Raw genomic sequence first — 26,762 nt, 5'->3', positions numbered from 1 at the left:
ATAATCAAAGACAAAGACGCTCGCGTAGATGACGATGTTGATAATGGGGCGGGCGGCGTGGGCGGAGCAGGAACTGACAAGCCAGACGTAGCTATGATAATTACGCCGTGCTCAGCTCCGAACTCTGGCCTGCCTAACGAGCACCGACTTCCCAGCACCACCCAGCTCCGAATTGTATCAGCCCGGCACGTAGTATAATGGGGCACAATATAATGAACGATAATATGGGCAGCATGAATTTTCAAAAAAATGCAAAAAACAAAACAAACAAGTTCAGTGAAAGAGCGGGCCAAGAAATTTGGATTTACAAATGGTTGCGTGGGCGGAGAAAGCGTTTCCATCGTCTAACTCGAAACCTCATAAAGCCCCAGCTTGAGACTTTCTGTGGAATATACTACACACAATAAACTGGGACTGGGGAATGTTTTTATATTTTCATTTTATCTTTCGTGAATTCCAGTTTTTTGTTCGACCAATTTAGCTTCCTTTTGCCCATTTACGAGCCTATCGAGTTACATTAATTGATAATGCATTAATGGAAACCACTTGGGGTTGTTTTTTTTTCTCAATATCTCTTCTCACAATACATATATATATTTATAAAGATTATTATTGTTTTATACATATACATTTATATCATATATTATATACATGTGTATTTTAGTAAAATATTTACGAACAATTTTTTATTAAATCATTTCTGTATTAGATAAATCCTCGACTTAAATTAATTTATTTTTATGTTTTTAAATAGTTACATTTGAATCTATTTTTTTTCTTCTTTGTACTGAGCGCTCTATACGATATTCTTGGGCTTAAGTATTGCCTAGGGGATTTATATGTTCTTATACTTTGGTCCGATTTGGAATAGATAAAATGGTATATCTATGGCACGTACAGTTTTGATCAATTAATCTATAGTAATCTAAAGTATCTTTTGTAGATGATATGCTATCACTCTCTGATTTTCGTTTTTCTTTAACTCTCTCTCTCTCTCTCTCTCTCTCTCCCTCATTCTCTCTCTCTCATTCTCTCTATCTTTATTCTATATTCTATATTCTGTTTTGTCTCTCACTTTTCTGCTTACTCATTCACAATCTTTCATATCGCCTTTCTATGCGATTTTCATGAATTCAAGTTATGTTCCCAAGTTTTGATAAACAATTGTTAATTTACTAATCATTTGTTTGGAATAGGAAGGGATCTAGCTCAGGCGTTGTATATAAAGTGCTCCGATTTCAGCGAATGCTTCTGAGTGTGTTTATTTTAACTGAATAAACACGACTTTGTTTAGTGTAATCCTATCGTGGGTATAGGGTATTTTCTAATCGAGTAATTTTTCCGTCCCATTTCGACAAATACGTCATTGCAAGCGCTTTAGTAAATGAAAAAGATTATCTGTAGTAATAAGCGGACCAAATTTGATTACCTTGCCGAGTATTTAATGTAACATACGTATCTATAGATAATAAAGCTATTTTGATTAAGATACATTTTTATGAAAATCTTTTATAGTTTCTGGCAATTCGTCGGCTACTTCGAAGCCGCCAGTAAAGGCAAATTGTATCAATATAAATAGATATGTTATAATGGCCGATAATATTGTTGGTATAAATCCATTGTTCAGCTGAAGGATGCCCAGGACTTTGATTTCCAATTGCTGTGTTTGCAGCTGATTCAGAAAGGATTCCACCTGTTGCAATGGAGTTTAAATTAAGTATCTACCCTGACGCCATTTTAACTGGTTAAAGGGGTATAATGGTTTTGTGTTAATGTATGTAACGGGCATAGAGCACATTTTTATTAAAAACCAGGCTTGTCCGTGAATCTGTTTATCCGCATGAATGTGTCGAAAATTTAAGAGCTAAGGAATGGAAATTTTGAACTTAGGTTTCCAATCTTCGATAACATGCCCCGTTTCCAAAACACCAATAAAATTCGATAGGAAATTCTGTTGCTTTTAGCATATCTCGGAGAAAGCTAAGAGCTAGGGATAGATAATGTAGTATGGAAACTTTTGTAGGGTATTCACAGGTCCAGAACATTTCACCTTTTGCATACCTTCCCCGCTTCCACCAAAATTGTCAGAAATAAACTTAACTCTGAAGGTATACGGCTTTGATATCTACACTCATTTGAATGCCATATATGTGACACTGAAAACGATCGGACAATAAACTCCGATTCTACTCAAGAAAACATTGCCATAGTGTGGCTGAGGGATTGTGTTCGTGTAGTGATTGTGATTGTGATCGTACTAGAATGACAGCTCGTGGCTGGGTACAGGGTATTTTCTAGCCGGACACTTCCGACTAGAGCACTCTTTTTTGTTTCATATAATAAACTCACGCTCTTGTCCCAACGCTGGTCTATATCCGTGCAGACAATATCCAGCGGCAAGATCTGTGGCATTTGGGATTTCTTGATCGTGAAATCCGCACACATGATCAGGAGCACAATATTGGCCAGCTTGATGCAGACCATCAGCACGGGCACCAGTTCGCCCTGCGCAGCCTCCAAATAGTTCAGAATATACTCGTACAGCATAAGCAGCAAGACAATGAAATTGTAATAGATATAGAATAAGATCTGCCATTGGAAAATGCTGCGAAACGAGAGCGTTACGTTATACAGTTCGTTATAGATAACACCGCAAGCGTCCAGTTCATCGGCCCGATCGCAGAGCAGACACATGCGCCTATAATGGCTGAGGTGCGGCGGATGAGGATTCGACTGGGATTCGGCTTCGTCGTCCGACTGCAGCTCCTGGCAATCGATGTCAATGGAGCGCATTTCCCACAGCATTGTCGCAATGTGCGCGCCCATGTGCTCGTAGAGAAGGCCGGACACGAAGAAGCCGAGGAAACAGGCGTCCAGCAGGAAGAGCGTGCCCAGCCACAGGTAAATGGCGATCAGGCCGCCGATCACCTCGCCAATATCCAGCTGGACAATGTGCTGCAGCGGCAGCAGCTGCGGCACCTCGTAGAGGCAGCCGGCGACAGTCAAAAGCAATTTGAGAGCCGTAAAACTGATGAACTTGAGCGGAAGGAGCTGTTCGGTTTGGGTCAGCGAACAGATGCTGCCGTAGACCGCAATATAGCGATTCAGTATGGCCATGAATCTGGACTCGGCGCGCACTTGCATTATGAAGGAGCCGACCGCGAAGACGGTCACCGAGCCGGACTGCATCATGGCAATCAGTGCGGCATAGCTTTGGCTCGTCTTCACCGATCTAAAGATGCCAGGTATCATGGTCCAGTATATGTTGACCAATATGGCGCGCCACAGCACGATCAACAGACGGTTGCACTGATGCCGTGGCGCCTTCAGCTGCACCGGCTCCCGCTCCAGATCCAGCGAACTGGACAGCAGCGAAAGTCCGCGCGCGGCTTGGTAAAGCGCCAGCAGGAGACGACGCGAGCGGAGCTCCACGCGACCAACTGCTGTTGGATTGCACTTGGTCATGGCCAGGCTTGGACTGAAATTGCTGTACTGGATGTCCAGTGTCCTGGCCGCTGACAGGGCACAGCCGAGTTGTTGTTGCTGTTGTTGATTTCATTAATTGAATGTGTCTAGATATCGGCAATTGCGTTTCACGCTTCGCTGAGTGCCTCGCTGACTGATTAGCCGAACCCGGAGCTGGACACGGAGACGGACAGAGACGGAGACGGAGACGGAGCTCATCGCGATACGAGCATGCTCGCCCGTTGATGGACAGCCCCCCTCCCTTGTCCCACTTGGCACGCACATTGGAACAGATGTTGCTCAAAATAGGGCGTAAAATGATATTTCGATTTCTATTTTCGGTGCGAACTGGTTGCCTTTCCACGAAATTTAAAACTTGCGTAATTGAAGCCGTTTTTTTATTTATTAAAATTTATTTTAATATTTTTAATCAAAATTTGTTATTATATTTTTGGTAGGATTTACCTTCACTTATTCAGGCATTTTAGGAAAAATAAGGTAAATAGATCTTTTTTATATTTTTATTCAAAATTTTTTTTTATATTTTTGGTAGGATATGTTTTCATTTATTCAGGCATTGTAGAAAAAAGGTTCATCTATCTACAAGAAACATTTGCTGCAGTATATTTAATTTATATATAATAACAAATTTCATCCTTAGATAGGATGACAAAATATGCCTTTAAAATCCCTTTACAATATGCCCGGCAAAAATGCACCAAGGCACAGCCCGAGACAGTTTGAGAATGGAGAAGTTTTCAAAACTAAGTAAGAGGAATTTAGAAATCCGCTTTTATTTTATATTTTTTCCCAACTCAATATATTTATCGCTCCAATTGGTTTTTACGTGAAACATGCGAACTATCGTCTGGTTGTAAGTGGAAAGTTTTGCCTGATAACCTGGTTTTTACTCCAGCTTGACTTCAGATATCGTAATCTTCGTGATATGGGAGTTGTATTTTTCTTTTTAAAAAAACCTATAGAAAACCCATCATAGTTATTAATAAATACTACATTTGATTTGAAGCATAAGCAAATAATTTATTATTTTTACACAATTTTGACTCACTAATTAAATTTCATATTATATTAGCCATAATTGAAGTACTTCCTAAGCAATTCGAACCTAAAGTATATTTGCAGAGATTAGTTTTTTGGCGCTGGCGGTCATTATAACCATTCATTGATATTTATAATGGCTGTTAACTTAAATCTTATCAGGTAAGTACAAACAATTTAAAATGAATCAAAAATTCGGCATTTTGTGCCACAAACCGTTGATACCGACAATATTTTTATACCCTGAACCCATTAATGGGTGTATCTGTGCAAATGTATGTAACAGGCAGAAGAAAGCATCTCCGACCCCATCAAGTATATATATTCTTGATCAGCATCAACAGCCGAGTCGATCAAGCCATGTGGGCCTGTCTGTCCGTTTGTCCGTCCGTCTGTCCGACCGTCCGTATGTATGAGCGCAAAGATCTCAGAACCTATAAGAGCTAGAGACTTGAAGGCTGAAGGTCCTCCTAGTCCCTGCGCAGATCGAGTTTGTTTCCGATATTCGATAACTTGTCCCGTTTCCAAGTAATCGATAAAAATCGATATCGAAATCCTGTTTTTTCAGCAACTTTCGCAAATAATATGAGCTAGAGTCCCCAAACTTGACATGTAGCTTCTAGAATAGCATATATATATCTTTCATTTTATACCTCCCCGCTACCACCTCAAAGCTATAAATCAAGTTAATTATCCAACCTGTATTGCCCATCAAAGCCACAATTTATATGCAATTGCATTTTTGAGAATACATAAATATTCTTTATTCTATTCTACAATAAGATGTACTGTCGAAAATTTCATTAAGATCGGTTAAGAAACACAAAAGTTATGTGCGCACGTGTTAGCAGCAGCTAGCGCAAATTCCAAGAATTTCTGTATACATGTACACACACACACACACACACATATTCATGCGCTTCTGCTTTCCCGACTAGAACCTCTTACTTGTTGATTTTTACCATTATAGATGCCATATCTGCTAGCTTCTGGTAGAAAATGTCCCAATTTATTTCGCACGTCAAATTTGCCGGCAGTCATTTAAAATGGCTAAGAGGGCTATAAATTATATATATATACCTTATCAACAACAATTTAACAATTTAACAATTTCTTGATTAGAGTTGAGTCTATCTGTTTGTCCATCTTTGTAATCGCGTCGATATCGAAAGCTTTATAAGCTAGAGACTGGAATCCCATATCGATTAAAATCGATTTGAGACTTGGTTTTTAGGCATACCTTATCTATAATGGTTAGATATATACCAAAATGGGTATGTAGACTTTTGGATATATGTCATATATCCAGTATATTTCCCCTTTTTGGAGAAAAATCCCTTGTAATGCTAGAAATTTGGTATCTTTTTGGTATCTCCACATATTTTGGTGCCATATTTACATATGTCCCTTAAATTGCACGAATCTTTTCAGAACATATTTTCCATAATGTGAATAAGAGTAAAAAAGAAGAGATAGGCTTGGATTAAGCTTTTCCTGTTCCGGATCCGTAGAAACCTCACCGACACAGAGAGCAAGATATTCAAAATAGGAACAAAGTAGGAGAAAAGTGAATTTAGAGATTAGGAATTAAATAGATATTTAGTTAGAAAATGAATAAGCTTGATGTTGATTCAGGGTAACAATAGTCGGGCATACCCGGCTCTCGTACTCCGCCTTGTTCAATATGAATTTCATAACAATTTCAATTCACTCGCGAGCAATTATAAAGGTCCGATAGTTGTTGACGTTAGTTGTCGTTGTTGTTGTTGTTGTTGGTGTTGCACCTCCCACTGTTGCAAGTTGCCAAACACGTTTGCTGGACATTAGAATGTGACGCGGTTCAACGAACTGCCGCAAAGAGCATTATCCAGCTGGAGGAGGAAGTGTTGTATGCCCAAAGACGGGCAATAGAAATAACAAAGTCAATAGCCTTTAAGTTGCTGCCACAACAAGCCAGAACGACAACAACAACAACAACAACGACAGCAACAACAACAACAATCAGCAACAGGTCTAGGCTGGATGTTGTTGCTCCTGGCCTGATCATTGCCGCTGACAACGCGGCGGCAAGCAGGCGTGCAACAAGCCCTGCCACATAACTGGTTTTTCCGATGCAAGCCAAGCCTTGCCTTGCCTAGCCTAGGCCCGGCCATAGATAGATAGATAGTAGACTCTTATGCAGCGTCTACTCGTCCCAGTACAGCATCCTGCAACTGCAACCAGTTTACGTACAGTCCGATGCCCAGTTCCCGATGCCCGATGCCCGATGCCCGACTCTCGACTTTCCACTACTCATCGCGTCCGTGTTATTGCAGTCCAAGTACATGAAGTAATTGCATGGAGCAGACCTGACCCCAGCCGTGATGCTGCTGCTGCGGCTGATGCTGCTGCTGCTGCAGCTGGGGCTCCATCAACTGGCGGCCGGCCAATGAACTGCCACTGAAAAGACAATAGGAGCCGGGCCACAGCTCAAGCACTTGCCCGGGAGCTGACACTGCAGCGGGGCGGGGCAGGGCAGGGCAGGGCAGGGCAGGCTGAGGCCATCTGCTGGAGCCAGTGTTGTATTGCTAAATTGGAAATAATTGCAGAGACGCAGCAGCAGCAGCAGCAGCGGCAGCAGCAGAATGCACGTGTGCAGCTCTTGTTGTTGTTGTTGCTGTTATCGTTGTCATCAGTTGTTGTTGTTGTTGTTTTTGTACTATGACATAAAATACGAGACAAGAGCTGAACGAGCTGCAGGCAGGCATGGATAATATGACTAGAATCAGAGACAAGCAACAACAACCAAAACAACAACAACATGCGGAAAATGCTTGCGAATAATAACAACAATAATAGAGTTGTGCGCAATGCGAACTATAACAACAACAACAACAGCAACAGCGACAACAACAACAACAACAACAGCAGCAAAACATCATAAAGGAACAAGTTCAATGACATTAGAAGATTAGAGAGAGCATTCACGATACACAACAACAACAACAACAACGGTAACATGCACATTTGAATGCGCGCCTATGTGTGAGTGTGTATATATGTATGTGTACGTGTGTGTGTGTCAGCGAGAGATTCATCGAAGCACTTCGACGTCGGCGTCGCTGTCGACGCATGTTAAAACACAAAAAAGTCAACGACATCATATGGATTTTCGTTAAGTTGAACGTCAGGGAGAGTGTGGGGCAGAGGTTGAAGGAGTTGAGAGAGAAAACAACACAACGAAAAAGAATTAAAAGAACGCAGTCGGGGACAGGAAAATGTTTTTCATTGTGTTGCTTGGAAAAGCTGACTGACTGACGGGCGGACGCAGCAGGCATTGGATTCATTAGAGTTGCGGGAGACATGCCCCATGCGTTTGCATAAACAACAACAACAACAACAGCGACAACAACAACAACGACAACAACAATCGTTAAGTCTGGCCATGCAAATGATGCGCTCTGTCTGGCTGTTGCGACGTGATCCATTGGGGCCGGGCCGAGGCCGGGCCGGGCAGAGGCCGGGTGCCGCCACCCCAAAGGCAGCTTCACATTTTGGCGTGTGTTGCATAAAATGCCGCACTCGGCTGCGCTGCCGTCTTGCTATTTACAGATACGAAAAGATGCAACCCCTACATAGCTGAGAGGCGGCTGGCATTTGCTTACGTTTAATTTGGATATTTCATGACGATAAAGATACTGGAGCCAGAGAAATCAGAGACCCAAATGCGACTTCTGGGTGGGGCTATAGGGAAAACAACCAGAGTAAGTCGACTGCTGTATGCTCTCAGATTCGGACTCGACTTAGACAGGTGGCGTTTACTTTAGACAGATTGACAATTGTGTTTATAACTAATATATTAATAATTTGCCACACTTAAATTTTAAGAAAAATTCTAATTTCTTTCACAAGTAAAAGTTAAGTTCATTCTTTTTCTCTTTTATTACGAACGAAAAATATGTATGCATAAATATATAACTCATCTTCTCAGCAACTTAATGTATCTGAAAATGTGCAATTTAATTAATTAATAAATAATAATAAATTAATTTAATTATTTATTTTTGTATATTCAGAATGTTGAAACGCACACTCAAGAAAGTAATAAAACAAAACCAATCAATTCTAATGAATAATCCTTTTTCTTATGCCAAGTATCTATTGAAAATGCTTGACAATATGGCATAATATGTTACAGGTAGAGGAAAGAATCCCTGGCCTGTAGTTACGATCAGGACGACGGCTGAGTCGATCTAGTCCTGTCTGTCTGTCCATCCGATCTCGAAAACTAAAAAAGCCAGAGATTTGAAATTTGGTATATATACTCTCACAAATATATATCATATTATACGCATATCATATCATTTTCATAACGGGTTACATGTGTGTTTGTGCTCGAGTGTTTATAATGACAGTTCGATGATGGATATAGGGTATCTCATAGGGTATCTACACATTTGATGATGAGTCTTACAACTGTAAAATAATAAATAAACTGAAATAAATACAAGAATTATACTTTTTTTTGACATTGTTCTATTTACGTCATTTTCCACAGAAGTCTCGAATTATTCCTCGACTCATTATATTAGAGCATTACTTAGTTGGTGTTTATTTAGGATTGTTATCTTAATTCAAATAAAGATTCCTTTTGTAGTTAAAACAGTTTGCAATTTTGATAACTGTCTGATTAATATCGAATTTTTAAATTTTAGTGCAAGTTTTCTAAGGAATTCGTTATAGCCAACTTGTTAGGGTATAATTAGAGAAGCTGCTGCGGCGGCGGCGGCGACGGCGGCGACGGCTGCTCAATTTGATTAGGTTTTCAAAATCAATTCCCAAAGTCAACTCTTATTTGTTTTACCGCCTTTGTGAGAAAATAAACATGGCCCATCCGCAGACGAGATGCAGCCCGATCTCTGATGCTGGTTATTGGAACTGAGAGCTGAGACTGGGGACGGGGACGGGAACGGGAACGGGAACGGGGAATGGGCCTTTCTTTCATTGCGTCTCGCCTTTGTTTGTTATCACTTGGAGTTTGAGCATTTTAACGAATTGATTAAGGCGACGTTTGTTTACAAGCAGGTAAACAGAAAGTGCGGCCAGTGAGAGAGAGAGAGAGAGCGAGCGAGAGCGAGGCAATAGATAGAGTGGGAGAGCGAGCGAGAGAGAGAGTGGGGGAGAGAGTCGGCAAACTTTCCGTTTAAATGCTTTTACAGTTGACTTGCAAACATGTTCTGGACGCTCGTAAAGTCGCCTCCGTCTCCGGCTGCGCCTCTGCGCTCATTAAGCAAAGCATGACGAATAACTGCAGCGTCGACGTCGACGTTAGCACACCTGACAATTTGTTAATGAGAGCAACAGGTTCAGCGACGCGGCAGGAAGCGAAGCGATAAAACCGACAAAACCAAAGCAAGCGCAACCGACAACCAACTTGCCCGGAGATCATCACGGATGTCCTGCTAAAGAGAACCCAAACCAGAACCAGAACCAGAACCAAAGCCAGAGACAGATCCGCAGTCAGATCTGCAGTTAATCAAAAAAAGAAAGAAATATGTAAATAATGCAAAACATTTTCTCACCACGTTCCGCTGGCGGCGCACTTTTTAGGCTTCCCCCGGAAGGGCAACGGCAAAGCTTGCATGGGAAATGATATGTAAAAAATGCGGCAAAAAAAAAAAACAAACAGAGAGAAAACAGAGAAAAACTCTACACACGCCTAATGTGTGTGAAGATCTGTGCTTTCTAACCGAGTGTCTATGTGTGCGTGAGTTTTGTTTTTGTGCGCGGCATGACAGGCCAAATATCCGCATAGGAATATCTTTAACCATATAAACAACATATGGCCAAGTCGCGAGATGACCTTTTTTCCACATTCACACACACACACACACACACACACACACATGCCTATATGCATATACGCTGCCCAGCCCATTTGTAGTGAAATTTAATCAAGCGTTTAATGCCAAGGTGGAACGTCGAGGAATATAATACAACGGGGCTGCGGGGCGGGGCGGTGCGGGGCGGGGCAACACGCTGGCAGGGCGAGGGCGTTTTTTGACTCGTTTCGACTGAAGCTGATGCTGAACCAGAAACATAACCAGACCGTAGAGAACTCTGTCCGGGCTGATCTGGCTGGGACTGGGACTGGGACTGAGGCTGTGCCTGTCCAGGCTGTGCCCGCTTTTGATGCCTGTCAGATGTCAGTCTGCGAGCGTCTCTCACCTACGAGGCTGGTTAATGACATTCTGAGTTAATTGCTGCTGCTGCTGCCATATGGGCCCGGGTCGGGGTCGGGGTCGGGGTCGGGGTCGGGCACTACGGTAAATAAATATGCGTACAGACGGCCTTTCCGGGCAACGTAATTTGACTACATACATCAAATGCAAATTGGGGGAGGGCCTTGATCCTTCGCCAGCTGATCAGTTCCCGATGATCCGTTAACATCGGACATTAGGCACAAAAGTTTGTTTTTGAAACATGAGATACTTCAAACAACATATTTATGCACGTGCTTCAATTTACCTGACAATCTGTGCGTTTACCTTGTAACTGATAACCTTTTTTTTTAAAAAAAAAAAAAACTCTACTTTCTAAATGCAATTCAAGCGTGTAATAATTAAAGTTTCTTTTATCGAAAATTCAGTCGGAAGTATTTTAATTTATTTAAATGTGCCTGAATAAATTTGAAAGGGTTTTTTTTTAAAATACATTGATAGTTGCTCTCATTAAATATTTAAAAAATACATTATCAGTTGCTCTCATTAAATATTTAAATGTTCTTTGCGACTTGCTTTAAAATCTATATCAATTAAGGATATATTGAGACTTATGAAAAGTCTTCGATATGAAAGCATTTCGTATTCAAATTTATAATTATATTCCGGTCTTTTCTAGGTTTCGATTCGGTTCGGTTCGTTCCGTTTCCGTTTTGGTTTTCTTGCTTCCGCGTGAATTCGAATCGATTTCGAATCGAATTCGAATCGTTTTTATTCCCACTCTCAACTGTTTCTAGCTGTTTCATTAATTCGTTAAATTTTTGTTTAAAATGCCAGCTGAAATGATTTTTGATTGACCCCAGGCGAAACGAAGACTAATTGCAGCCTCAATTGAATACAGGTTGGTTCAGTTTCCATAGATGTCGTTGGCGTTTTTTTCAAGAAAGTATTATATAATAATTTTGTAGAAAAGATTACCTAATTAAATAAATAAAAGTAATGTCAGTTAAAACTGTAAAAGTTTGCCAAGAAAACGATCCGTTTCGATTCCGTAAAGATTAATCGAATTCGAAATCTAGATTAGGAAAATTCGAATTCACAAAGTTTGATCGGAATCGAAATTAAGTTCACCAATCTAATGCAAATTCACAAAGTTTGATCGGAATCGAAATTAAGTTCACCAATTCATTTAGATTTCGAAAATGTGGATCGGAATCAAAAGAAAGTACACCAATCCGATTCGAATTCAAAATGTTTGATCGAAATCGAAAAAGGATTCACCAATTCATTTCGATTTCAAAAATTTTGATAAATATCATCAATTCATTACGATTCCGAAAAGTTTGATTGGAATCATAATCTAAATCACGGCATATTATTTATATTTCATATTAAACCAAAGGGAATTAATTGGCTTTGCCCGAACTCAATTAATTTTAGACGTAGGTTTTCTATTAATATCTCTACATATATCAAATTTTATTTAAAATATATATTTTAAAATTAGTTTAAAATCGATTAGATGAAAAGCAAAATGCTGCATTAAAATCTATTAATTTTTTAATTATATTTAATTAATATTTGGAGCTTGGTAATTAAGCTAGAATTAAAAAACTAAACAAAACCCAACCCAAAATATTCGAATTGGATTTCGAATACTATATAGACCCAAGTTAAGCTATTCTTATCTAAAGCAAATCTTATCTATTTACGCATAACTGTACATGCGGAACTGTTGGGATTATTACGAGATTATGCCTTGCCGCATTTGGCGCGCTTTTTTCGATTTTCGGTTTGTTCGCAGCAGCTAGTTGCAGGTAATGTCCTAGGGGCAACAATAGCAGCAGCAGCAGCAGCAGCAGCAAGTGGGCAGGTACGCTGCGGCTGAGGCGAAGGTAGGTGCAGAGGCGCGCTGCGTAGGACGCGTAACCAGCAAAAAAAAAAAGAAGAAGAAAAGAAAAAAACAATATATATTGGCAGCAAACCAGTTTTTATAATGTCAATTCGAATCCTACACGTTCACGTCCATGTCCAATCCACACGCATTAAGCGCGACAGTCGCAAGTCGCGACGCGTCCAAATAATGACGACAATGCCAGCGCAGGCGCAGGCAGCGGGCGAAGGGCGCGGGCAGCGAGACGTCGGCAGCGACGGCGACGACAACGGCGACGGTGGCGATTGGTTGGCGTTGAATTTGATTTTGATTTCAGCTGAGTGGCTGCAGCTCTGAATGTTCCCTCTGCCGCTGCCTCTGCCACTGCCGCTGCCCCTGCCTGTTGTCAACCAACGCAACTGCATTGCGACCTACGATTTTCGACATGTTATTGTTGTTGTTGTTGTTGCTGTTGTTGCCTTTGTAATTGATGATGTTTACGTTTGGGTTCCCGGTCGCTCGTTTTGTAGACGCAGTTGATTTAAAGATTACGCACCTTTTGTGTGTGGGTTTTCGGAGAGTGCTTGTGACCGGCATATTAATTCTGAAGTCTTAATAATTTCTAATGTGTTTATCAAATGGTTTATGCCCATACCGAGATAATCATTTAAATAATGCTTATAATGTTTGCATATTTGCATATATTAAGGTATTTTATATCAGTCGAACTATTATTGAAGATACATTTTGAGTTTAGTAAGGAAGCAATTCAACTTAATATGCTTAACTACATCTAAATACTTAAATCTCTTTAGCCTGACGGACTGATTGACTGACTGACTGACTGACTGGCTGACTGACTGACTGATTGGCAATCTCTAGGAAGCTGACGTTTTTCACTATAGTTATTTTATGTTATGACGCTAAGTCGCGCTTTTGGGAAATTCCACCCGCAATAGTGGAACAAGCGCGGAACATATTTTGTTTAGTATTCGATCGACCTCAACTCATTCTCGAAGATCCTTGCGCCAATTCTCTTTTAGAAAAGCTTAAAGGTGTGTTTACTTTTGTCTTCAAATTTCTCACCACAAGTCTAAAATGGGCTTTAAGCGTTGATCCAACCAATAGGTCGACTCAAAGACGGCTATTTCGACTAAGTCGCACGTTAAAGACAGCTCTTATAGGGATAAAGAAAATACTTAATTCCCATAGAACGCACACATGCTGGAAAGGTAAAATATTTATTATAAGTACATGGCGATGACCACCAATAACAAGAATCAATTCGATATGGAGATTCTTACATTAAATATTATTTAAATATTATCTCAATTGTTATACAAATATACAAATATCGCATTGATAAGGTTAAAAGCATATCGAACTCAATTCGGTGAATACATTTTTTTGAATTCTTGTTGCGCGGTTCTTTTAAATCACCCGCGTTACGAATAATCCGTAAGGTTGCCAGAGTGCATTAATACCACATATAAAGTCAGTATTTTTTGTGAGCCAGGTTTTTTCACATCAACCTATGTTAACAGGGTGGACCCTTACAGCTGTAGGAATAATTCGTTAACTGCCTGTTTAACATATAAAAATAAATTTAATTGATGTTTTTATTTAAAGCAGATTGCAATTGATTCCAGACATTAATTAAGTTGAAGCGTTTCGGATCTGCAATTTGATACACAGGCCACTCAAAATATTAATTGGAAACTTCTAAATATACTGTTTTCAATATGTTTGCATTGTTGTCTTCTACACATGCAAATTCTCATAAGCAACATATTGATAATGAATCTATGAAGTTAACTGATAAGAATATAATTTGAAAGATTCAAAAGTTGAGGGCTGCCAGACTGTGGAAATCAATTTAATGTTTACATTTCAGTAGATGTTTAACATCTTTGTTGTAAATTCAGTGCTGCCACCTTACAGAAAAAGTCCATTCACAATAGGCGAACCAGTGGTACTCTAGTTCCATCACAGCGAGCCGGTTCAGTTGCCACCAGTTCTTTGCCAATCAATTTACGGGCCGTGTTTGTTTTAAGTTAAAATAAGTGAACAAATAGCAATATTAAATAAATTATACTATAAAATTAAAGTGCACAACTATCGACTGAGCTTCTAGCGACCGTGGGAATCAAGTATTGGATATGTCTCAAGCCGTAATATAAAATTGTGTGCAAAAATTCGGTTGTGCGGTGCTGAGATTGGAGGGGTTTGTACCTAAATGAATACACGATATGTATGCGGGTGTGTGTGTGTGTGTGTGTGTGCGTACGCTAGTATGCCCATCAGTTGGTGTGGGCGTGGGGGCGTAGTGGGCGTGGGAGGAGGCAATGATAGCAACGGCAGTGACTGAGCAATGCAAATCCTTTGTAAAAATACTCAACAAAGAATCAATTTCTTAATTGTGAGGCGGTGGCACTTGTCGCGACAAGTTGCCTTCCGTATACATGTGTGTCTCTCTCTATGTGTGTGTCTGTGTGTGTGCGTGTGTGTGGTAAGGTCGCCCAGTTGAAAGTGTCAAGGAATTTTACAACAACGTCGGCGGCGGCAAAGGCACTCACGAGCAAGGTAAAACCTTCGCCCGAGACCGAGCCCTGAGCCTCGAGCCATACCGCGCCCAATGCGCGCTCTGCATTAAACGTGACCATATATATATATATATATATGTGTACATGTGTGTGTGTGTGTGTGTGTGTGTAAGTGTGCTGCCCAGGACCTGATCCTGCCGTGATTGAGAGCCGAGTGCATTCCAAATTGTTGCATTTGTCAACTACTCAACTCTTGTACACGCAGTCCCGGATATCCAGACCCTGTGAGAATTTTTATGGCATTGCTTACATTGTTACGATTACAATTTTTGGCATTTTTACACGAACTTCGCCACGCGCCTGCGCTTTGAGCCACACCCCCGCACCCCCTTGCATTCTCCCTCTCCCTCTCCCACTCGCTCTCTCTCTTTACTGTCGGCGCTCACTCTCACTCTCGTAGTTTGGAGTACCATCAAAAAAGTGTGTTTCGACTTCAAGTGTGCTCTGCCCATAATAAAACCTCAACTATTATAAGCTTAAAAAAACAAAAATAAGAAAGATGAAAAACAAGGTGAAGGAAAACTTGTCCAGCATTTAGGAGCTATTGTTCCTCTACTATGCTGGCCAGTGTAGTGGCAGAGTCTAACAGTAAATGCCTTGTTTACATTTTGTGGACGAGCGCAGGCAAACATTTCCGTTCCGAAATTCAAATCGTTAACTGACAGTTAAACTTCCTTTTGGTCGGTGGAAATTTTCGAAACGCTTTTTGGGGCTGTAATTGATTTGGGTTCGGTGGGCACTCGGCCACCTGTGATTGACACATCTGCAGGACCTGATGAATGCCCATTTTGATTTCCGTTTACTTTGTTTCCTGCGCCCTGTGTTTACTCACATTAACAACTTTCTGTGTCATTTTTCAGTTACATGCGACGAGATGAATCTTTAACAGCAGCAACAACAACGAAGCAACAACAACAACAAGAAAACATACACACACACAGAACTCGAAACTCGTAGCAAAGACTAAAGTTCATTGAAGTTTTGTGGACTCGACTTGTTGTTTGACCAGGAGCATTAGGAGCGGAGCCGTAGTCGGGGAGCAGCCGGGAGCCGCAGCCGTGGTGCAGTGGTGCTCATCAATATTCGAAAAAGCAATTGAGCCAGGCGGGCGCACGCATTAATTCATCAATTATTCAAAATGACCGAAGACGAAATTCTCTTTGACGATGTCTACGAGCTGTGCGAGGTTATTGGCAAGTGAGTTCCATTTGCTTTCCCATTCTTCTTCTTCCTCTAGTCGCTTCGGCTGCCACATCTCATTATGTGTTGCACGCACTAAATCATCTGTCGACGCCCCAAACGGGGGCCAGCATTCAATGCGAACTTGGCAAACAGCAGCTTGCCTCAAAAGTTGGCCAAACAAGTTTTGGGCGCCGACTCTTACATTATGCATTAATATTTATGTGGCGCTCGTTTAGTCGATCCAAGCAACGAAATTTCGCTAGTTTTGACACGAATATGTTGAATATGTTTGGCAAGTTTGCAAGCCTTTGGCCCGATAAGGTCAGCGAGGACATTTGAAATCAGTTCATAACTTTTACTAAACATTTATTACTTTTTTGCATTCCATACATTTCAACACTACGCAGAGGACCCTTCTCCATTGTGCGACGCTGCATACATCGAGAGTCCAACCAGCAGTTCGCTGTCAAAATTGTTGATGTGGCCAAGTTTACGGCGAGCCCCGGACTGAGCACAGCGGGTGAGTTACGGCGACGACGACCTTGCCCCAAGCGCAGCTCCCGAAGCACTTTCAGTGAATAAATTATAATTAAGCTGTGCGCAAATTATACAAAATTTGCTGCTACTAATTGTGCGGTAACAACGGAGCAAAATTAAGAACGTGCCGTTCGCGCAGCACGGGACAGGGTATGCGCAGCTTAGAACTTAGTCGACGGGCCAATTAAAAAGAAATTGCTCAAATGAACTGGCGTCTGCACTCGGATATTGACTAAATGATACATGGCTGGCACATAAGTCAGCCCCAAATCCATTAGAGCTCCCGGCCAGCTGGTGTCCCGGACAAGGGCGCTGGGCGCCTTGTGAGGGGGTGGTGCGAGCGCGCGGGCGGCCATACAAATGTTACTTATTCTAATATCAACTAATTGCGCGCCATTACAGATCTGAAACGCGAAGCCACAATATGTCACATGCTGAAGCATCCGCACATAGTCGAGCTGCTCGAAACCTACAGTTCCGAGGGCATGCTCTACATGGTCTTTGAGTTGTAAGTAACACACACACACACACACACACACACACACACAACTTTCTGTATATATATATTTACTTACATTCGAATGTGGGCCACTTAAATATTTCATTTCCTCTTGCTTGCAGCATGGAAGGCTCCGATTTGTGCTTTGAGGTTGTGCGGCGTGCCGTCGCAGGATTTGTCTACAGCGAGGCGGTGGCTTGGTGAGCATCGACACATTGCCCAGAATTATAGTATTATAACGGAGGTTTTTACTTCAAATCTCAATCGATCAGATTCTATATGAGGGCAATCAATTAATATTTAATGGGAATACTTAGGACAAATGAATTAGGCCACATTTCGATTTTAATTACACTATGCAACGGAATTACATTTTTTGTTACCGCTGAAATTTATATTTTTTAATAGATTTGAAACATTTAATAATGAAATGGAGCTTTTAAATGTTTTGTTTAAAGGCAATAGATATTGTACCATCTATTACTTCGGAGTTAGTTAAAGTTAAATTAGCCCTTGTCCAAGCATAATTGAAATAACTCCATTTCTTTATTAGAGTTGCCAAATCGAAAAATATATCCCTCTTATTAAAAGATATTATATGCTGTTGCATAGTGTTATTAACTATGTTTGAATGCCAGCAGAGACAGCTCTTTACTTCCGATGTACTTAGCTATTCGATATAAATATTTTAAACAGATTGTGTGGATTTTAATATTAAATAATCTGGCATTGTAAACCCGCTCTGAATTCTTTTCGATCGTTAACAAGATAGGCGTGTATTTCAACATAATTTGCGAAGTTTCTACACTTTTGCAATTGAATAGTTATTTCACATATTTAATAGTTAAAGCTATGAATTAGATTAGAGGAGAGTTAACCAAACAAAATAATAAGGCAACTATCTTAGAATCCATTCCTTATAGTCGAAATAGTTTATGACAAGTTCATATGTCTGTAGAAACTCTTTTTATATGTAAGTAACAACAAAGTTATTTCCAAGAATTGCATTCATTTATTTTTAAAATACATATATCAACTACTAAGCTGATTACATATTATTTAGATTGAATAGTTAATCTAACTGAAAGGAGTTAGTTTTTATTTTAAAGCTGAGCTGCATTAGTTACATGCATTTTTGCTTTATTTTATTTACTCCATATTTTTTTTTGGTAAATCTGAGTAAAACATATTTGCAAACAGTCAACTATCTGTAAACTTAACAAAATACTAATTAGGTTATTTTGATAAATGTCGCATAATTTCATTAACTTTTTGTATTGTTATTGCCAACAGCCATTATATGCGCCAAATACTGGAGGCGCTGCGTTACTGCCATGAGAACGATATACTGCATAGGGATGTGCGGCCCGCTTGTGCACTTTTGGCGACAGTGGACAACTCGGCGCCAGTGAAACTTGGCGGCTTCGGCTCGGCGATACAATTGCCGGGCACGCGGGAAACCATAGAAACACACGGACGCGTGGGCTGTCCGCACTACATGGCGCCAGAGGTGGTCACACGGCGTCTTTATGGCAAAGGCTGCGACGTTTGGGGGGCAGGTGTAATGTTGCACGTTCTGCTCTCGGGTAGGCTGCCCTTTTTGGGTTCCGGTGTGCGACTGCAGCAGTCTATAGCACGCGGAAGGCTATCGGTAAGTGGACAGATGATTAATAATATGATATATAATAATAATATGATTAACCTTTTTGATTTTCAGTTTGAAGCACCTGAATGGAAATCAATTTCGGCCAATGCCAAGGATCTAGTCATGAAAATGCTCGCCGCCAATCCACACCACAGACTATCCATAACCGAGGTGCTAGAGCATCCCTGGATACGTGATCGCGACAAATTACAGCGCACGCATCTGGCGGATACTGTTGAGGAATTGAAGCGCTATAATGCGCGACGCAAGCTCAAGGGCGCCGTGCAGGCCATTGCTGGTGGCACCAACATGGATCCGGTCTATGCCACGGATGCGGATAGTAAGTCTGGATAAACGAAAATAGTCGAGCAATTGCTTTAATAGTAAGTTTTCCGCTTTACAGTGCCCATTGCGGGCGCACCGGACGAGTGGGCAGACGAGGAGGCGGGGATTGAGGCAGTGCAGCGTATATTGGACTGTCTGGATGACATTTATTCGCTGCAGGACGCGCACGTCGATGAGGACGTGCTGCGTGATATGCTGCGCGATGCTCGATTGCAACAATTTCTGCAGCTTTTCGATCGCATCAGCTCCTCGGTCATCACGACCAACGGCCGGGCGCCCAGCGCCGAGGCTGTTGCGCGCAGTCGCGATGTCCTGGAGCTGTTGTCATCGGCCAGTTCCGCCGGGGGCAATAAGTATGCCAAGGATGAGCTGATGCAGCTGCTCGCCGCGCCGCACTTGCAGGTTAGTGCACTTTTATTGTATTTATTCTGTATATGCATATTTACTTTGCATATATATGTATATTTGTGGCTATATATTTGTGGCAAGCTGTCAACTGAGGCACATGATTATCTACATTGTTGCGCTGTATATATATATATATGATTCATGTCAGCTACCGGCCATGCGGTCTTAGCAATCTACGGTCCACTCTGTAGTTCGGTTTAACATAAGCCAAAGCAAATTTGAAATGTATTTAGTGCCAGCAAACAAATGCAAAGGTAAATGGCCACGAACCACCACCACCACCGCCACCATTACTATCCACTCCCAAAGAGCTGTCTCTGCTTGTCGCTGGCAGTCACTAATCCTGCACTCGAACAGGGACACACACTCGCCGGCATACAATGTACATACAATACATGAGCAAACAAACTGCGCCAGCTAATGCAACCAAAATACAAACAATTTAATCAGAATAAACCCAAATGAAATTCGGACGGTACGGATGCCCTGCTGGCTGGACGGCACTAAATCCTGCGCCAGTGTCCGTTCCTCTAGCTTCCCCCTTAGGGCTTTTTGCGCACGAAAGTATGCTACACAACTCAAGGGCCTATGTTGTTGTCGTCGGCGAGTGCCACACATTTGCAACAGACCAACAGAAAAACATTTAACTATAGAGCAAAATGTCGTATTTAGGCCGTTCGCCTCTCAACGATGTTTAAATACACTTAAAATATTAACAATTAATGCTTATACGTCAAAAAATAAACCAACGAAAGTCCGTGCAAGGACAGAAAGGATTATAAGAAAATCTTTGCTATAGTTTTTGGTAAATAAGTTTTAGTTATTTATCTCACAGACGTTTAATTGAGAAAGGAATTTTGTTGGTTTTGTAATTAATTATTTTCAAACAATTTGCGAAGGCATTGCGAATTGATCTGCTTTAAATTTCGATTTGTTTGATGAACTGAAGGCTTAGATGTTAGATGTACCCGTTTCTATGCAGAGTATGTCATTGTTAAGCTTTTTTCAACCTCTTTTAGCCATGTTCTGAGCCTGGCCGTATATTGATATCAACGTTATAACTCTGTGCCATTCACTGTCGTTAATTGCTCCTTGAAGCAGACTACACTTTTTTTTGCTGCTGGACGGCTGTGCTTTATTCTCGTAATACCCTCTACTTACAGAGCACATAGAAAGGAATTTTAACAGCTTGAGAACATAGCTGTCTGTGCTGAAAATTCACATGGGGATTAGTCCTTATTTCACTTTGTCGTATTAAAAATGTGTTAATGCTGTAGACACAATGTCTTTATTTCTACTGCATAGGAATTTTGTTTGAGTCTTATGTTTTTATAGAATTTTAAAAATAAGAAAGCAATTCTGAAGTCTTCTCTTAGTGAAAATTAAAGTAAAAATAGAGAAAGTTGCAAAATGCAATTATATATGCATGTGTTAATTAATATATCTTTAAATATATGCAGAAAGATAATATAAAATATTGCTCTACAAATTTTCAAGAGTAAATTTTAAGATTTATTTCAATTGCAGCCACTCAACATGAAGAAGAGGCCTTCTCTTTTGAGTTGATTGTATTTTATTAAAGTTAAATTTGGTGCAAAGAGAAGAATTGGCTTATACAGTTTTGCTAGTAGTACATTTAAAGTTATTCCAAATCAGCTTCAATCAGCGCAAATTGTTTAATTAGTTTGGATGTAACAAATTTAATCTTTCTCTACAACGAATCTCAGCTAAAAGCTCCGTTGTCGTTGCAAGTCCACTTTTAGTTTGCGATTACAGGGTATTTGCCAGTCATGACTCGAAATTCGTTAGCTGTTGTGCTGGGCCGCGGTCAGTCCATCTGTCTATTTGGCGTTTTGTGTGTGAAGCAAGCTGTGTGTCTCATTTTCATAAATTCATGGCAAAACAAGGAGAGAGGAAAAAAAACAGACGAAAAAAAAAATGAAATAAATGGATAAAAATGACAGACGAGATGAAGAACTGCACAAAACGCAGGCCCAGCGAGCAATGAGCGATTGTGTTAATGCTATACGCTGCGTCCAGTCAGAGAGCAGATTGCAAGATGTGTGTGTGTGTGTGTGTGTGTAGGGTGTTGGGCGTCGGGTAGGCGTATGTTGGAGAGAAAAAAAAAATAACAATAATTATTGTAAGGACCTCGGGCGCAGTCGAAACATCCGCTGCATTATCCCACTCTCACACTCTCTCAGCTCTCAGCTCTCAGCGCGTTGGCGCTGCAAAGTGCAGCGAGAGCTCTTGCTGCTGCTGCTGCTGCAGGGCAAATGCATATACGTGTGCATACACATTTACATATATGTATATATATATATGTGTGTGTGCGTGCATGCGTGCGGGCGCGCGCGTGTGTGTGTGTGACTTTATCGGTGTGTGCATGGCACTAACCAACCGAGCATTCGTGATTGACTTAAACAATAAAGCGCGCACAAATTTCAGTTTAGTTTGCGGCGCAGTCGCCGCGAGGGAACGACGACGACAACAACAACGCTGCAGCCCGAGCCCGAGCCGCGTAGCGCCCCCAGTCGGATTTATTTGACACTTGGCAAGTGACGTGTGAAAGAGGCGCCTAACGAGCGATTTCGCGATTGTCTCTGCCCGCGCCGCTGGCGCTTTGGCCCGGCCCCAAAAGGGTTAGCAGCTGGTGCTAAACAAAGCTCTGGGAATAGTGAGGTGAAACCTTCGTCAAGTCAAGTTAACTTTACCTCGAGTCTATTTCTCAAGTGAGTCTCACTTCGCGCCGCGCCGCGCCGCGCACCTCTCGCTTGACCCAATTAACGGGACGCGGACGCGTATGCGAATCTGGATGTGGATGTGGATGTGGACGTGAATGCGAGTTGTCTCTGGAGTGTTTAGTGTCGTGTCAGTGTGCCAATTACGCGCGAATTTCCGCAGTAACCTCCAGAAGAAGCACGTTGGCCCCGGGCTTTGGCACGGGCACGGGTACGCGCACGGGCACGGGCACAGGCATCGCCGCGCTCGTAGCCAAGTTTACAGCCACGTGTTTGGCGGCGAAAGCCACATGGGAGCAATTGACAAAAAGGCAACCGCTGTCATTGGCGGCGTACAGAACTCGACCCCGGGACTGGGTCTGGGACTGGGACTGGGTCGGGGGCGGTCGCTTCGTCAGAAACGGTGCTGCAGCATCGACTGCGCCTCTATAACTCAATTTAAATTCAAATGTGTGCCACGATACAAAAATAAAATGCAAACAAATTATAAAGCGGACGCCAATATCGAGCAAAGCAAACGAAATTAGCATAGAACTTTTGAATGGCGGACGAGGCCGTCGAGCAGGTGGAGAACGTTTGTTGTTGCTGCGACAGCACATCCATAATAACCACAACAACAACAACAACGCCAACAACAGCAACAACAACAACGCCACAATACAGCGTCTTTCAGTGGATCGGCCTGGAGACGGCCGAACTTTTGCCCCCGCACATAACGCGCTACTACAACAACCTTCACCTGCAGGTAAATTATAACGGCAGCAGCAGGTGTAGACGTCTCTGCCGAAATTATGCTGTTCGATAAAGACTTTTGCTGCCACAGTTAGTTTTGTGCAACTTGTAAAACGAACTAATAAGAATCATAATAAATATTGAGCTATATGAAATCGCTTCATTTCACATTACACATTTTCTCGCTATTTATTTGGAATTCCACATTGGCTCATTTTGCATATCTGCAACTTTTTCGAGCGTGTTGCAAGTTATTTTTTCTGCAATTTTGTCCCTGAAATATTTGTATTTATTCTTGAACAAAACTATTGTCATGTAAATATGTTTTGAATGAAGGACTATGCTGCTAAAATGAATGACTATATTTTCATTTAAATTAATGTATTTGAATCGTTGAAAGTTGTTTGTTGTTTATACTTTAGCTGTAGTTAGGTGTACATAGAATAATTATAAATTATCTAGAATTTTATATTGATTCGCTTGTCAGGGATTCGTGGAACTGCAATCGGAATCATTCGACATAAATACGATACAGAATATTGTAACCTTATTTCAAAATAGAAGATATAGAATGTAAATTTATTCTACAATATATTTAAAAAAAAGAAGATATATTTATAGGTATTTAAGGGCTGAAGATACCATGATAAAAGTTCTACAGTGTAACTTTATTCTACAATATATTTATAAATATAATTATGGGCCTTTAAGTCCTTAAGATACCATGATAAAAGTTCTTTAAATGAATATTTACTCTCAAGGACCTCTCTTATATAAAAAAACAAACGAGCCAACTTATAAATACCTTAACTATAAGCTGCTCTTAACTGGAATATACCAATTGTATAACTGAAATACGCTAAGTAGAGTTTTTAGTTCGTGTCAGTTACCTGTTCGTAACACGCTTTTTTCCCCATTTAGTTACGAACGTATCTGGATGCCAATATCAATTTGCAAATGGCTATTGAATTTGCATTTATTCTGGCTGCCGTCGCACTCGCGGCGAGCAATGCCCAATGTACCTTTGACTTGTTTGTGATTTGGCAAAGGTACACAAAGCAACATAGATTATCCATGTACGAGTGTGTGCGTGTGTGTGTGTGCGTGTGTGTGTGAACTGGCAACTAAACGTGTCAACAAGCGTGCATGCAGCGCCTGCCCAGAATTGGCCCGTACACAAGCCACGTTATGGGCCACGTTACGACCCTGTCCGGCCCACTGACACATTAAGCGTACCCCTTTTGGCCACACACACACACACACACACACACATAAATGTCGGACTGCTGCTGTTGTTGCGGGCAGTAAATGTTGTTGGCACCTCGATGAAATGACAAATTCGTTGCCAAATTGCCCTTTGACCAAAACGACTGCGACTGCGACTGCGACAACGACAGCTTTATGTTAATAGTTGATTGGGTGCTGCTGCTGTCGCATAGCTAGTATTACATGTGCTCTGGGCCTTGACCTACACTAGGCACGTATTTTGTGCCTTGACGGGGCCCTGGAGCAGGCCTTGGCTCGGAATGCATTCCGAATCGCTGTGGCACTTGATGGGATTGCAGCACGCCCTGCACTTTATTGTGCATTAATTAAAAGCCTGTTATGTTGCGCATTAAACGTGACAGCATTTCAGGCACAGCCAGTTGTCCTTGTCCAAATCAATCGATTGTCTGTCTGTCTGTCTGTCGCTGAGCCTTGCTACGCAAACATATCATAATTATTTGCCAGATTCCATAACTTATAAGCTGCCCAGTTTTGGCCAGTTTGGCCAGTTTGGCTACCTATCTGCCTTTGAGCATGTTTGCACATTCTTTCTGCCACCGGGGGCAGCTTGCCACAAGTAATTAGGTTGTGGCTTCGGCATTCTTTCCTTTTGCCCATGATTCCTTTGGCGAAAGCCCGCATGCGGTTCTCAAATAAGAACTGGCCAAAGATATCTGTGTATAAGTGTCTATGTGTGTGTGTGTGTGTGTGTGTGTGTGTGTGTGGACACAAGTCACCTACTTTAGTTTGGACTATGGCCGCTGGCATGATTTAGCAATGCGACCGCAACCGAAACTAGCAGCAATCGCAGTCGCAGCAGCAGCAGTCGCAGCAGTCGCAGTCGCAGCAGCTCGATGATGTTGATGATGATGACGGGGCGAAGCCGGCGATGATTGGGTTAACGACTACGTGGCGCAGACATTGCGCCATAAATTACGAATATTTTTTGCAAGCCCTTCACGTTACTTGCCGCTGCCGCTGCCGCCGCCGCCGCCGCCGTCGCTGCCGCTGCTAGACAAATAGCAGCGCTGCCTGCGCCAATGCTGACTGCGCTGCTGGCAGCGTTAGCCCAGAGTAAGAAATGCCTGGCCAGCCAAAAATGTTGTTCGTCCAGGCAATGCGCATGCCCTGCACAGCATCTTTTACAGATTACAGATTCAGCAGCAGCAGCAGCTACTCGCACCCAGCCCACCCACTGGCTGGCAGCGCAATAGTCGACAATATAGTCGTCTCTTTTGCGCTCATGCGAAAAGGACATAAAGCTGCCATCTGCACCGGAAATTGATTGCTAGGTGAAAAACTGAAGCTGCGGCTGCGGCTGCTGCTGCTGCTGACGCTGGCTTCTTCTGCTGGCTGCTGCATTCAGCTGCGAGAGCTAAGCAGCGGACAGAATTGTCGAACTGCTGCTGATAACTCAGAGTTCAGTCTATAATTGTGCACCTTGCTGGCTGGAACTGTGGCAGTAAACCGCGAGCCTTTGCCTGGACAGGACGGGTACGCAACAACAACAATAACAACAACAACAACAACAACAGCAGCAACAACAACAACAGCAGCAGCAGCAGCAGCAAAATTCAGTACGGCCAGCATTTTAACAACAACGACGGCTGCTGCACACACAGACACACACACACAGACACAGCTTCTAGAGTGAGTGTGTGCCATATATCGAGCTCATCCTCGACGTCGCCGTCGTGGTTGTTGTTGCTGTTGTCGTACTCGCTGCCATACGGCGCAAGCGAGTGCAAAATCAAAAAAAAAAAAAAATAAAGAAAAACGTCGACAAAAAAAAAAAGGAAATGAAATATGTGAAAGCTATAAGGCTAAAATGTACGAAAAACTTTTTAATTTTAAAAGCAAGTGCACAAAACTTTTCGTAGCCCCGCAAAGAAATAGTTTACCGAACTGCTGGCGCACAAAAGTAGGCAGTGAAAATTTGGTGGCCATTTGGCAAAGTAACAAAAACGGCTAGCAAAAAAAAAAGTTGAACACAAATTGATTTTTACACGCCACATGCTAAAAAATAAACGAGAAATAAAGTCAAGGAAAATCGGCACACACACACACACGCACGCACACGCAAACGCACATGCGTTCCTCTGGCGACTTTTTCGTGCCATTGAATTTAAGGTCGCTGCGGGCTGCTGATTTTTTGCATATTGGTTCGAGGCAGCAAGCAAAGCTACACGCACACACTCGCACACACA

At 41.8% G+C, this 26,762-nt stretch overlaps 2 protein-coding genes across 7 annotated transcripts in view; one reads left to right on the top strand and one right to left on the bottom strand.

The window, feature by feature from the left end:
• Positions 1–1,483: 1,483 nt before the first annotated feature.
• Gr93a (Gustatory receptor 93a) lies at positions 1,484–3,534 on the bottom strand. The gene is made up of 2 exons (XM_064694741.1): positions 2,350–3,534; positions 1,484–1,693 (listed from the first exon to the last, which is right to left on the bottom strand). The coding sequence occupies exons 1-2, from the start codon at positions 3,463–3,465 to the stop codon at positions 1,484–1,486; spliced, it is 1,326 nt and encodes a 441-aa protein (XP_064550811.1). The 5' UTR covers positions 3,466–3,534.
• Positions 3,535–16,130: 12,596 nt separating this feature from the next.
• CASK (peripheral plasma membrane protein CASK) overlaps positions 16,131–26,762 on the top strand; it is a 37,018-nt gene continuing 26,386 nt past the window's right edge. For 4 of the 6 annotated variants that reach the window (XM_064693467.1, XM_064693465.1, XM_064693466.1 and 1 more), the window contains exons 1-7: positions 16,131–16,397; positions 16,790–16,902; positions 17,322–17,427; positions 17,541–17,618; positions 18,712–19,069; positions 19,136–19,403; positions 19,467–19,810. In XM_064693467.1, the coding sequence (XP_064549537.1) occupies positions 16,339–16,397; positions 16,790–16,902; positions 17,322–17,427; positions 17,541–17,618; positions 18,712–19,069; positions 19,136–19,403; positions 19,467–19,810 (1,326 nt within the window). In that variant the 5' untranslated portion in view covers positions 16,131–16,338. Of the gene's footprint in view, positions 16,398–16,789; positions 16,903–17,321; positions 17,428–17,540; positions 17,619–18,711; positions 19,070–19,135; positions 19,404–19,466; positions 19,811–23,083; positions 23,303–26,762 lie in introns of those variants that run through there. The other 2 variants (XM_064693471.1, XM_064693470.1) reach the window with 1 other exon arrangement.

This window comes from Drosophila montana, unplaced genomic scaffold, assembly GCF_035044405.1.
Source record: "Drosophila montana isolate Dmon_TW-CO22-7 unplaced genomic scaffold, ASM3504440v1 contig_3733_1, whole genome shotgun sequence".
Classification (NCBI taxonomy): domain Eukaryota; kingdom Metazoa; phylum Arthropoda; class Insecta; order Diptera; family Drosophilidae; genus Drosophila; species Drosophila montana.
The sequence above is the reverse complement of the archived record's forward strand: the minus strand, read 5'-3'. Positions and strand labels throughout refer to the sequence as shown.

Excerpts from the sequence above, each read along its gene's own strand:
- Gr93a (XM_064694741.1), bottom strand. The coding sequence starts at position 3,465 with ATGACCAAGTGCAATCCAACAGCAGTTGGTCGCGTGGAGCTCCGCTCG. Across the intron at positions 1,694-2,349 it reads ACCAGCGTTGGGACAAGAGC|GTGGAATCCTTTCTGAATCA; the intron begins GTGAGTTTATTA and ends CCATTGCAACAG.